General features: G+C 44.2%; 1 protein-coding gene across 4 annotated transcripts; it reads right to left on the reverse strand.

Moving 5' to 3' along the window:
• Positions 1–228: 228 nt before the first annotated feature.
• uap1 (UDP-N-acetylglucosamine pyrophosphorylase 1) lies at positions 229–10,491 on the reverse strand. 4 transcript variants are annotated; one of them, XM_088312450.1, is made up of 12 exons: positions 10,389–10,457; positions 9,902–10,000; positions 9,411–9,710; positions 7,297–7,501; positions 6,675–6,850; positions 6,418–6,590; positions 3,770–3,963; positions 3,554–3,694; positions 2,673–2,861; positions 2,515–2,556; positions 916–982; positions 229–676 (listed from the first exon to the last, which is right to left on the reverse strand). In XM_088312450.1, the coding sequence occupies exons 3-12, from the start codon at positions 9,694–9,696 to the stop codon at positions 584–586; spliced, it is 1,566 nt and encodes a 521-aa protein (XP_088168576.1). In that variant the 5' UTR covers positions 9,697–9,710; positions 9,902–10,000; positions 10,389–10,457; the 3' UTR covers positions 229–583. The 4 variants fall into 4 exon arrangements, with proteins under 4 accessions (XP_088168576.1, XP_088168578.1, XP_088168577.1 ...); XM_088312452.1 differs by lacking the exon at positions 10,389–10,457 and adding an exon at positions 10,100–10,122; XM_088312451.1 differs by lacking the exon at positions 9,902–10,000 and having other exon boundaries at positions 10,389–10,491.
• Positions 10,492–10,961: the final 470 nt, after the last annotated feature.

Raw genomic sequence — 10,961 nt, forward strand, 5'->3', positions numbered from 1 at the left:
GTGGCAGTAGTGCGCCATTAAAATTGTTTGGCAACAGTCAAAACACCACAGAAGAAGAAAAATACCCACGAAGGCGCGTCAAGTTTCATGCTCACATTTTCCTTCTTATGTGGAGAGAACATTTTCTTCCGAAATGTTTTTACACAATACTGTCGAGTGCACTGAGAAACTTTTTAGTGCTCGGATGCGGACTGAAACATTTTATTGTATACAAAAAAAAAGTCAGTCTTTCAAAAGCGTCATTTTATTTCTTCTTCAATCTGCATCACTTTGAGGTGAGTCATGTTCCGTCATTAATAATTAGAATAAAAGCGCTCACATCCTGCCCGGTACATGATTCAAAAGCCAGATGATTCCAGTTCCAATGTGCTGTAAAAATCACGAGGTAAACTTGAGCAGATGTGAAATGTCTCATGACAGGAAACATAATAGAAAGAAAAATAAGTCTCATCAGCAAAATAAATAGACCAGAGCCACACGCGGTGCTCACTTCATCTGGTTGGTTCGTTTTGACATCGTTATTGCACGTTGATGACATGGCAGCTAAGCCGCGAGGAACAGAAAGGGTTGGCGTCTTTGGCGCCTAGATGCCGTTCTTCACCAGCTCGTGAACGCCGTTCTCGTCGATGATGAGCGTCGGGTGGAAGTCTCGATCCTTCACCAGCACTTCCAGACCCTTTTTGGGGAACAAGACGGCAAGTTTCGAGTTCCGTTGCAGATTGCGACCACAATTCAACTTTCATGCGTCGATGTCGCAAGCCGTTGACTCGTTCCCAGTGGCGGGACGCGCATGCCTTGACCGCCCGCCACTGGCTTGTTTTTCCGCAGACGTTTGTGCAAATGACCTGCAGTTTTGTACGTGCAATTGTGGCACAAATGTTTTTTTATTTGTATCGCGGGAATAGAAGATCTTACCTCCCCCCCGTAGGACACCAGCGGCGAGATCTCACATTTAATCGGGAGGTCCGTTCCGTCTTTTAGGCTGGATGAGAAGGGAGGGAAAAGAATAATTTCAACAAGGAGTGCGACGGAGTTGAACAAAAGAGGCTGCGAATCGTCAGCCCTCTGCGATTCCTTTTTTTGTTTTTGTTTGAAAGAGTCGATCATCGGAAGGAAGGAAGGTGCAATGATTAGACGCAAGTGGAATGACGGCTGAGGCGCTCGCACGTCCGCAACCCGTGCGAGCGGACATGCCGCCAAAATCATCATTCGATTGGTTTGAATAGCAGAAAAAGAGGAAGAAACGGGATCAGGAATTTCAAAGTTAGCGGAGCCACAGACGGATGATCGAGGAGGAGGAAGAAGAGCAATCACACTTCAGTCCATTTTCATTGCAGAAGAATCAAAATTGGGCTCATTGCGGTCGGCAAGAGTTGAGATGAGCATGCAAAACATGCCGACATCATGCTCCGGGGCGGCTGATTCCGAGGCCGTTTCCTTCATTTCAAAAGTGGAGCAAAAAAAAACAAAAGATGATTTGAAGCAAAGTCCAAAGTGTTCTGATTTCCGCCATGCCGTCCAGTTGGGTGTGCTTTGGAACGCGACAAGCTCACCGAGCTTGTTTGCTCTGCACGATGAATCCAAACGTGAGTCCAATTGTGTGTTTGCTGCGGCGTGTCAAATATTTTGTGGAAAGGCGGCAGATCACGAGACGTTATTTTGGAGCTCTGTTTTTTAAATGAACACATTACAAGACAAATTATTTTTGAGGGCATATTTTTTTCCTCTCTGTTGTTAAGATAAACGAATCCTAAAAGCACGTTTAACGTTTTGTAAGGCTTGTTAAAAAAAAAAAAAAAAGGTATTTTATTCATTATATAGTTAAATCAATCAACAAGTTAATCAGAATTTTATTCTGCCAAATAACAAAAATCAGCCACGTCCTATTTTTTCTATTCACGGTAGAGCTGCCGTCTTTCTCTTTTTGTCATCTGTGCTCAGCGAGCCTCTCGTGCTGTTTTGAGGAAACAAGACGAGGCTGAATTTGCCTTCGTTGATGTGATTTTGTGAGGACTTTATTTATCGTTTGTTATTTTTACAAATTTTATTTATTATTGTTTTAGATCAAGATATTTTTAAGGGGGGCAATATGTGATTTTGCAACTTCCCGTTTTGTTTCTTATTTGATGTGACCTTCATGCTGTGATTTAAAAAGTCACTCAGAAGTTACTGACCAGCGTCTCAGTTTGTCGTTTTTTTTCTTGTTTTGTTTTGTTTCTTTTGAGTAGATCACAAAAGTCATGATTTCGACGACGTACTTTTTACTTGAGTACTCGAGTCATATTATTCTAAACAAATGCTACTCTGCCTACCGCTGCTCGCGTTTCACGCCCAACGTAAGAATTCTTGGCACCTCCATGGGGGGTGAGGGTCGAACTTTTGATAAAAAAACAAAACTCCCAAAAGTGGAGCGAACTGTACTGGCTTGGGGAAAAGCGGCACTTCAAGGAAACTAAAACCATCTGCATGCATACGGTACTGCCGGGGGGGGGGGGGGGGGGGGGGGATAATTACTTGATGTTGCCATCATCTGTGACAAGGCCTGCTGCTCCAGCTCTGGAAATATTTGTTGAGGAAGAGGGAAGACGGGGAATGAGAATGGCACAGCGACTGTGTGAGGGCGACCACCCCCCCCCCCCCCAACATGCAAGCACGGCACGGCACGCGCTGACCTGGGTATGGCGGGCACGCGCGTGCCACTCTCGTCGATGAAGTGGCCGCCGGCGTTCAGCACCCAGCGGTGGTGGAGGGACATGAGGGCGTGTCTGGCGCTGGTGGGCGTGTCCTTCCCGTCTTGGTGGTCAGCGTTCTTGAGCGGGGAGAACTCGTCTTCCCTCAGCACCTCATACACCGCAAACGTCCTGGCGAGAAGCCAGATTCTCAAATAGAGGAGGGCGATGCAGACACAAACCAAGACGGGCTGGACTTTTTCGACAATCACTTCTCCTCTAAGTGACCCGATATGATGCGGGAATAAAAGAATAAATGCGTTACCGGTCTATATGTTGCTCCACCATTTGTGTTCAAATCGCTTTTAAAATGGCAAACAGTGACAGCAACAATTAGCATGTCCATCGCCGTTTGCATTTTTCGTTCACCTTCACGTTGTGCTCGTTATAAATAGCAACGTCGGTTTTTCTTTTGTTGAGTTTGACAGCAAACTTCAACCGCAAATGACTTTAAACAGCTTGAAGCCTCTTTTGGGATGCATTGCTCGCTATTTGCCAAACGGCACCACTGGATACTTTTTTTACTTTGGTATTCCAGTGGAAAATATCTGCCTTGGCTCGATGCCCGCGAACACGTGTGCGAGGTGCGGGCGTTCATGTGAGCTGAACGGCATTTTTTCAGGCCACGAAAAGAAAATAATTTCAGTCAGGTTAATTCCAAGTGGAAACACCACGGAATCGGATCTTATATGGAATCTCATTGCGAGCCGTCGCAGTAACTTTGACCGAGACGACTTTCAACGATCAACGGGGATCACGTCGCAATGCGGCGGCGTAAATCTCGTCTGAGGCATCGTCCAAGCGACCAAGAAAATGTCGCTTACTTGGCAAACTGGAAGATGTCAAAGACAAATTTTTCCATTTTAATTCCATTGGGTTTGTCGGGGGCGACGAGTTGACCTTGCTCGTCCACAAACGGGATCTTCTTCCGGGCCACGTGGTGCTGAAGCTTGGGTTCGTACTTCCTGACGGGAGTGAGCAGCAATAAGATTCTTGTCAAATCGAAAAATAAAAAAACAAAACGGTGTGATTGGGCTTACTCGACAACGTCTCTGAGGAAGGCGAAGCTAAAGAAGTGATTGGCCACGTTGCCGGCGTTGAACATGAGGCGGCCGTCGCCGCAGCGCTTCTCGGCAGTCGCCAGGGTGATCTCGCTGTACTCGACCACCTGGTAGAGCCCGTCCACCTTGCACACCACGCCGACGGCCTCCGTTGGGTTGCTTTTCTCCACCACCTGAAATGGAGAACAGCGGCACTGATTCTTTCAAAGATTCTTGCATGTTGCACGGGCGCTTACGAGGACTCTCGACTCGGGCTGAGTATCGATTCAAATTTCCAAAGTCGATTTGATGCACGGGGGCCCGATTCAATTTTACGCAGAACAAATTCTAACTAAGATTTAAGTAAATGACATTTTTCAAAGCAGAAAGATTATAATGATTGGGCATGAAAAGAAAAGTCCAAACCACATGAAAGTCCGACGATTGGCCTACAACTTCGACGACATGAAGCTAAAACTGCGGCAAAAAGATCACATTTCCACTCTGCGCAAGCGGCAACTTGCACTAAACGAGAGAAAAAAAAAAGGTTTGCCAGTGCCTAATGACAGAGTACTGATGAATGGTTGGTGAGCGGGCCGGGTCAACGCTCGCCGGGAGGCCGCGTCAACTGCCGAGCGGGACTTAATAGATGGGCTGCGTACCGATCCCGGAATGGCAGCTGCACGTCCGAGATCAAACATTTTGCGAGATCAGACGACGTGGATGCTTGTGAAGAAGCGGACGGTAAGCCGTCATGACGCAAACGTCAGGCGTTCTCCGTTACGTCAACAAGGTTGTCTTTGCTTTTTTTTTTTTTTTAAACATACGCCAAAAGAACAAGCAGACTTCTTTGATTTTGACCATTAAGGTTTTTGGGGAAAAAAAAAAGTGACATGTCGAAGCCAAGCGCTTCTCAGGCTCGAGCTTCCCATCTTGGTTTCCGGCGTTCCTGCGTAGAATTTTAATGGTATTTCTGGTTTTTTTTTTGCCCTGCTTATTCCGTTTGCCTCCCACACACCAAAATCATGACATGACATCCACTTCATTGTCCACATGTGAGTGCCAATGTTTGTTTGGCCAGTTCAACTCATTTACGACCAGCCCATTTGAAAGGAATGTACTTTTTGACGTGGATATCCGTCAATGGCAATGAATGAGTTAAGGTTGTACCCCACCCTGAGGCTTATTTAGTCATTTGGGGGGGCCCCAAGGTAAACCCACTCATGGGGCCCTCCACATCCGCCGACTGCAAATATTTTCAATATTAATTCTTAAGTCTATTTCCAGAGCGAGATCAATTCCTGTGAAAGCCTTCTTGAGGAGGGATGGAACGATTCACTCAAGCGCCGATTCAGTTCGATTTTCAATTCCCGATTTTGATTCGATTTATTTATTTTTAAATGACCAACTTTATAACCAAATGATGTTTTTTACTTTAACATCTGCATTTTGTCCTTGTTGCAAACAATAACTTCTTGTAACTTTACAAAAAAAAAAAGTGAAACGAGCGTTTCATTTTAATTTCCTGAGATGGCTTGTTTTGTTTTTGTTAGCTTTAAGATATAATCAAACTTGTTTTATTGTTACACTAGAAACACTTTCCAATTCCCACACCTTTAACAAAAATGATGACACTTTTTCAACCAACAAAATGTCAATTTACGACAGGAAAAGTGTTTTAAAATGCAAACATTTAGTCACTCGCGTAAACAAACATTTGAGCGTGTCGATTCCTCTTGTGATGCGTCCACAGTCGACTTTGTCCGGTGAACTCAAACAAAAGAAGGCGACGCCTTCATTGTTAGTCAATGATGACTCACGACGGAGCGAACACTACCCAAAGCGGACGTGAATGACCTTCCACGCTTAAATCAGATGATTCGCTGACAGCTAAACGAGAATGTGAATTAAACAAACAAACCGCTCAATTTATTTGCATGTAGCAAAAAAAAAAAGAGGCTTTGCTTTAAAAAAAAAAAAAAACACTAATTTGAATGCTTAAGTTTGGAGGTGCAGTGTCAGAGAATAACTGGTCTTTATCGCCACCTGCTGCTCAGCTGTGGAAGTTTCGCCCCCTGCTGGATATCAAAGTAGAAACTGCAAAGGCAATGTCTTAAGCGTTTAACACTGCTGGGTGTCAGAGAATGAGAAAATGTGTTAACCACTTCATACAACTTGCGTGCATTATTCAGATTGTTTCGACAAGTCAGTCCGCTTCCTGAGTGGCAATAAATTCAACTTCCGTTCCTGTGGATTTATTTTTTCCATTTCGGAGAGTTGAGTGGTAATTCTGAGGCTCGGGTTCAAATCTCATCTCTCTCCTTGGCTTGCATGGTTTAAACTTTGCTCACACATTCCCAAAAAACATGCAAGTCGGCTTCAGTGGGGCCTCTAAATTGCCCAGAGGGGAGAATGTGAAAAGTCAACGTGATCATCACTTCACCCACGATGAGAAATGAGAAAATGAAAATCCTGTCCATCGATGGAAATCCATATTGGAGCACTTTTGACCCCGTTTGATTGTACACTTGAAAGTGTCCAGAGTGTGTAAATATGCAAGAAATTGGGAAAAGAAAAACGATTTGCGAAAAAAACTAAACAAAAAAAAACTCACACACACGACAGGAAGGAAAAAGGGGAAACCTGACCTTAGCGCCACAGTCGGCATCTTTCTCCACACAGAACCCGACAAATGTCGGGTCAGCCACTTTGACCAGGATGTTATCCACACAGTACACGTGGATGAACTCAATTCCCCTCCGCTTCATGTCGTCCATGATGCCCTGCTTGCCCAAGGCTCTGTACAGACCCCCGTTCCCGTCTGAAGCAAAGGAATGGGGAGATTGGTTTTTGGGTTTTTTGAATTCAACATTGACAGCAAGACGAGACGACGCGTGCAAATTACCAGGAGCCATGGACAGCTTGCATTTACTCTCCAGGATGACCTTGCCGTTGGAGTCCATGGCTGGTAGCATGCCCTGCTGGAAGAAGATGACGTTGCGCTTGTCCAAGCCAAAGTAGTTATGGCGGGAGAAGAAGTCCTTGGTGGACTCCATCGTCCTGCCGCTGGTCATGATGTACCTGAAAGTGAGACGCAGTGGATGGGAGGGGAGGAAAAAAAAAAAAGTCATGTTTGTCTACTGCTGGTCGTCATATCAAAAGATGTTTCCGATTCTGTCAAGATCAAGACGCCTCCATTCAAGAGGTGCAACTCGCCTTAGACGTGGTGTTCATCCGCTTGATCAAATAAATGCAGGTTGAAAAAAATAAATAAACCACGGTGGTGTTACTTGGTGACAGTTGAGATTAGGCCCCGCCCACCATATGATGAACTAAGCTTGTTCTCTTTAATGGGCAGCCATCGCACTTCCCTGCTTTGACGGCGTTAGTCATACTTCTTAATGTCCTCGACTCCACCGAGAACGTCCTTGATGGTCATTTGCGATACGACCCGTTAAATGAGCGAAAGCAGAAAGCGGGCGTGGCGTGGCGGTTACGACAAAGCGGCAAGCTCCGTTGGGCCTTACCAGGGAATGACACACTTGCGCTTGTGCTTCTCCTCGCTCAGCCGCTGCAGCTTCAAAACGCGCTCCGCTTGGATTTGGAAGAGCGTCTTGTGGGACGGGAGCCCCACGTCGTACATGCCTTTGGGGTAGGAGACCCCCAGTCGGCTTCCCTGACCGCCGGCCAGCAGGAGCACCGCCACTTGACCCCGCGAGATGATTTCCAGACCTGAAAGCGCACGGAACATTCCGATTAGATTGTTGAACGAGTCCAATTAAGATGACAAGTTCACGCTGGCGTGGCGCGATATCTAATCCGACTACATTTATATTCCCTTCATTAATAATTACATTTGCAACAATGAATACACTCGCATGACGTTTTCATGGACTGACAGTTGATTATTGAAGTGTGTTCCTCAAACGGGGTGAGACGGCCTTTTGGGGTTGTTTTTTTTTTTTTTTTAAACAATTTCTGATTTTTTTCCCCACCTCCATTTATCAGACTAAAACTATTTGGATTTTTTTTCCCCTTTTGGGATTTGTTGTATTTTTCTAGAAATCAAACAAGCTTTGAAGCTCTTTTTCTGTAAGACTTTCTCAGAAATAAATCGAACTCTACAGATGGGGGTAAGAGTCAGCATTACTTGAGTCACATGTAAAGAAGAACATTTTATGTTGACGTTCATAAAACGCGCACGGGCGAGGCTGCTCCATGTCTGCTGTCGAACGGGTTGCAGAACTTGCGACGCTTAAATGCTCTTTTCTCATGTGAAGTGCGGGAAAAAAAAAAAAAAAAAAAATCTTACTGGACAGGTCTGACAATTCACAAGAGTGCTTTGGTAAAGCAGCTCCTCTTTGTTTGCAGTCAGCACGATAATTAGCGATAGAATTGCTGAGCCCAAACTATTTCGACTGTCCTGCAGAACACAACTGGTACCTTCTTTTTTTTTTTTTTTTTGACACAGCTTGGAAATGGAACTCCCAATAACAACCAAAAAAAAAGTCAGTATCAACAAGGAAGAGGAAAAAAAAGACAATGAGAGAAACTGACGTCATTTTTTTTTTTTTTTTTTTAAGAGTTGGACTTTTATGGATTCATAAAGTTTATGACAGCTCTGCTTTATCTTACGTAAACGGCTCCTACGTGACTCAATTCAAACGCTCCTTTGTCGTGTAAAGAAAAACACGAACTTGGGTGGACCTGCTAGACTTTGACTAGCCACCCTAACCTATAAACAAACACACACACACACACACACACCCACACACACACACACACGCAACACGTGATTTGCTCTTGCTGGAGCGCAGTGACCTCACCAACGAGGGTTGAAAAATCTACCGAGTTGACGTCAAAGATGAAACCAAAAGCAGATGAGCACTTTTAACCACCGCCGCCCCTCGGCTGTCATTTTCCCGCAGTGAGGAAAGACTTAACACGGCAAAGTAGGCCGGATTGTGCAATGAAAATAATGAACACAAGATGACTTTTTCCGGAATTTTCTGTCCAGTGACGCCTGTTGACGTCACTTACATCCTTGGAGAATAACATCAAATTGGAAAATGGTTATTTGTTCTCGGCGCAAATTGACACCATCGTTGTGAAGACGAGCACAACAGGAAAAAGGTAACCAATGGATCATAAAAGTAAAATTAAGTAAAAGTACAGACTTTATTCCTGCGCAATAGAAGATTATAATTTATATTTAATAAATTAAATTGCGGCCAGACCCAATCTTAAGAAAAAGCCCGATGGTGAAATGCATTCACAGAGTCCATCGCGCTTCACATTTTCAACGACATCGTGCTAACTTGATCAGAATTCGATCCACAAATATTTTGTCAAGGTCACCGTGCCTCACCAGCTGGGGGGGTGCGGTGTTACTTCTCGATCGAAAATTGTTGAAGATTTGAATTTTAAATTTATCAAGGATTGTTTATATACACTCATCTTAATTTACTGTTACCAAGGAGGGAAAAAAAATGTTTGTTTGGAATACATCCCAAAAAGGGAGAAAAAACATCTAAAAGCACAATTTTTTTTCAAAAACACATCATTGCCAATTGCTTTTTCTATCGGCAAGGTGAGATGGTGATGGTGGTTCAACTAAAACTAAAAAATGAAAAAGGATGACCTTTTTGCTCCCAGCGGTCAAGACTTCCCGTGTCCCTTGACACGCTTCCCAGCACGTCTCGTGGCACCGGCTCCATACGGGCATCCATCTTCTGGTTCTTGTCGCCAACGCCGGATGACTCCATAGCCCTCTTGAAGAAGCCGTTGACCTCCTGGAAGTCTAACCCTTGCAGCTCCTGGTTCAGCGAGGCGCGCTCATCGGGGCTCAGCTGGTCCCAGAAGCGCAGCAGGTGAGACTGGCCGGCCTCGGTCAACCTCCGCAGGAGTTCGCTGGCGTTCGGGTCCATGGTCACGCTTCAGCCTGAGAACACAGAAAGATGGAACAAACTGGCAGTTGAGTTACAGTTCATCTCATTTCAGTCAGAATGGCCATAAATGTGTCAAATAAAATTATTCACCGGTAATATCGATGAATTGTGAGTCAAATGTGCTAACATCACTTTTGTTACAGAAAAGAAAGATGATAAAGTCACAGAAAGATAAGGTGCTGACCATTTTGTGCTTTTTACGAGCACAGTCGTTTGTGCTTGTAGAAATATGACAAGCGTGGTTGCTTGCCGGGTTGATTGATTGGCGTCACACCCAAAGTGTCTTTTCACATCGTTGTCAAATCAAAAGGACAAAAAAACGTGAAACATTAAACCCGTTAAACCTTCTCGTCCACAAAAACTTCATACATCAGCAACTTACATTGCCAGTAAGTGTCAAGCACAGACCGTTTTTTTGCCTTAGTTTCAAATTTTAACTGTTAGGCTAAGATAGGCGATAAAAGCACAGAATGCGAAATATAAATAATTGTACGTTTAGAACGTCATTAACAGCTGCCGATAAGTTTATTTTTTTAGGCGAAAACGTGTCAGTGGTCAAACATTGTGACTTTCGTTTTCAGCAGCGGATCAGAGTCAGGTATTTAACGTTGTTAGCCGTAGAATAACTCAATGAAGACATAAAATAGTCGCTAAATCTTATAGTAACTCACCGAGTTGTAGCGTCACTCGTGTGTCGGACGACGTTTAACGCCACAATTGAAGCTTTCTTGTCCGGATTTAAACGCCCCTTTTTTTTTTCTTTTTTTTTTTACATAACTTTATTTAGAAACAAATATCACACAAAAAACAACAGCCAGGGGGAGACAAAGTCAAGAGAGCAAGAAAAGGACACTACGAAAACATTCAATTCTGTCCTTTCACATTTGCAGATTGTTTAGAAGTTAATATATTGTTTGACTTCATTTACAAACATACACAAACAAGGTCTAAGATGAATATATCTAGATTTATGTATATTTCATCAAGACATAAATATAATAACATTAATTCTGTAATGTAAATGTTTTTTAATTCTCAGACGGGTAGTCCATCATCTATACCGCTTCTCCTCACGCGGGTCGCGGGGGGTGCTGGAGCCTATCCCAGCTATCTTTGGGCAGTAGGCGGGGGACACCCTGAACTGGTTGCCAGCCAATTGCAGGGCACACAAAGACGAAGAACCATCCGCGCTCACACTCATACATAGGGGCAATTTAGAGTGTTCAATCGGCCTACAATGCATG

The sequence above is a fragment of the Idiotropiscis lumnitzeri genome, chromosome 13 (genome assembly GCF_059441095.1).
Source record: "Idiotropiscis lumnitzeri isolate Australia: NSW breed Sydney's pygmy pipehorse chromosome 13, RoL_Ilum_1.0, whole genome shotgun sequence".
Taxonomy (NCBI): domain Eukaryota; kingdom Metazoa; phylum Chordata; class Actinopteri; order Syngnathiformes; family Syngnathidae; genus Idiotropiscis; species Idiotropiscis lumnitzeri.